The sequence below is a fragment of the Pan troglodytes genome, chromosome 1, assembly GCF_028858775.2.
Source record: "Pan troglodytes isolate AG18354 chromosome 1, NHGRI_mPanTro3-v2.0_pri, whole genome shotgun sequence".
NCBI lineage: Eukaryota > Metazoa > Chordata > Mammalia > Primates > Hominidae > Pan > Pan troglodytes.
The window spans coordinates 229,456,197-229,458,060 of record NC_072398.2 but is presented as its reverse complement, the minus strand read 5'-3'; the positions used below and the strand labels follow the sequence as shown (position 1 = coordinate 229,458,060).

The window sequence follows — 1,864 nt, the reverse complement described above, 5'->3', positions numbered from 1 at the left end:
TCTTCCGGGGTCCAGGGGGCCACTGGCAGGGGTCCCTCCCTGCTTAACTGCTACCATGGCCCTGCCCATTCCCCTTCACCCCTGCAGACCCGCTCCGTGGCTGCCAAGGACAGGTGTGAGGCACAGCAGACGACAGACTGTGTTGGGGGCTGAACAATCAGATTTTATTATAGCGGCTTCAGAGCAGTCCCGTGGCTTCCACGTGACTGAGAGTTCAATTTCTGAGTACAAAGTCGTGCCCACACGCATCCACCCACACAGAGGAATCCTTTAAGGATCATAGTGGAGGCACCCACCCTCCCCAGACAGCCCACCATGAGCCCCAGCCAGACCACCAGGCACACTCAGGAGCCTTTTGGCCATGGCCCTCAGGGTCCTGGACGCCCGTCCGGGGTGATCACTGTTTCCTATGAGGATACAGCTCGAGTTCGGCCTTCACAAAAGGCAAATGTGCCCGCGGCACAACCCGCCTGCCAGGGGTACGCCCAGCAGCTACGGGCCCTGAAGAAAGTCCTCTACAGGCTGGGGGTAGCAGTGTGCGAGCCCCGGCACTACAAATATCATAGAACCCCGGGCGGCCGGGGACTTCCCAGAAGTCACTTGCTTAAATGCAAACACAGAACAACCCCATGGGGTCAGACACTTGGCAGAAGATGGGCCCTGATTGTCCTAAAACGGCAGGGACTCTGCACACACATTCTCTGAGAATGGGGCTCCTGCGGGCCGGCCAGCTTGGGGCCAGAGCCTTCCGGAGAAGGGCGCGTCCAAGCCCGGGGCGGACGACGGCGGGAAGGCGCTTCCCTACAGGCGAGAGGAGCAGGCTCGCCCTCTGGTCGTCGGGCCGCGCGCCCGCAGGTCCCGCCGGGTCACCAGGGCCGCCAGAGGCCGCAGGCGGGCTGGTGCGCGGCGGCGGCGGCGGTGGCCTTGGCGGAGAGCGCGGGCGGGGGCGCGGCGCCCGGCGCCTTGGGCTCCTTGGCGGGCGCGGCGGGCGCGGCCGGGGGCCGCTGGAAGTGGTACAGCAGCTTCATCTGCGTGTCGCTGGCGGCGTGGAGCGTCAGGAACTGCACGGCCTCCTGCAGGCACCACGAGTAGCCTTCGCTGTAGTCCTGGTGCAGGCTCTTGGGGCCGGCGGCGGCGACGAAGGCTGCGGGGAGACGCGGCGGCGGTGAGCGGGCGGCGGGGCGCGGGGGAGCCGGGGCGCGGTGGGAACTCGGGGCGCGGGGGGCCCGGGCGCGCTCACCTTTGCTGTGCTTCAGGTAGCTGACAGCCATCTCCAGGATGTCGGCCTTCTCCAGCTTGGAGTTGGGCTGGTGCCGCGCGAACTCCTGCTCCAGCAGCAGCTTCAGCTGCTCGATGCTGCTGTTGATGCGGTCGCGGCGCATCTTCTCCACCACCGGCTTCCGCAGCTGCGGGAGGAGGGGGTGTCAGGCTGGCCCGGCACGGCGCAGGGACCCCCGAGGACCGGAGGCCTCGGGGACAGCGCGCCGGGCGAGCCTGGTACTTACTCGGTTTTTCTCTTTGGGGCTGAGCAGCTCCACGGCCACAGTGCTGGGGGCCATGCCTGGCGCGGAACAGGCGAGGAGGCGACGCGGGGAGGCCGGGCGAGACGAGGCGAGCGGGCGCGGGCAGGGCCAAGCGCGTCCCGGGCTGGCGCGGACACCGGCCCCGCGCGCCGACGCCCTATATAGGCGCGGGCGGCGGCCTGGCGCCTGGAGTCCGGGCGCCGCGGCCGTTCCCACACTCCGCGGCCAATGGCCGCGCGGGCCGCACAAAGGCGCCGGCCCATTAGCGCACGCTAAATTGCCTGTGAATTGGCGCGGGCACAATGGGCGCTCCCCAAGGAGCAGGTGGGCCGCGCGGCACA

At 68.6% G+C, this 1,864-nt stretch overlaps 1 protein-coding gene across 2 annotated transcripts; it reads right to left on the bottom strand.

Moving 5' to 3' along the window:
- On the bottom strand, positions 1-1,658 carry HES5 (hes family bHLH transcription factor 5). Of its 2 annotated transcripts, XM_524847.6 has the most exons (3): positions 1,506-1,658; positions 1,241-1,406; positions 4-1,144 (listed from the first exon to the last, which is right to left on the bottom strand). In XM_524847.6, the coding sequence occupies exons 1-3, from the start codon at positions 1,557-1,559 to the stop codon at positions 867-869; spliced, it is 498 nt and encodes a 165-aa protein (XP_524847.2). In that variant the 5' UTR covers positions 1,560-1,658; the 3' UTR covers positions 4-866. The 2 variants fall into 2 exon arrangements, with proteins under 2 accessions (XP_009445046.1, XP_524847.2); XM_009446771.4 differs by having other exon boundaries at positions 1-1,406; positions 1,506-1,644.
- Positions 1,659-1,864: the final 206 nt, after the last annotated feature.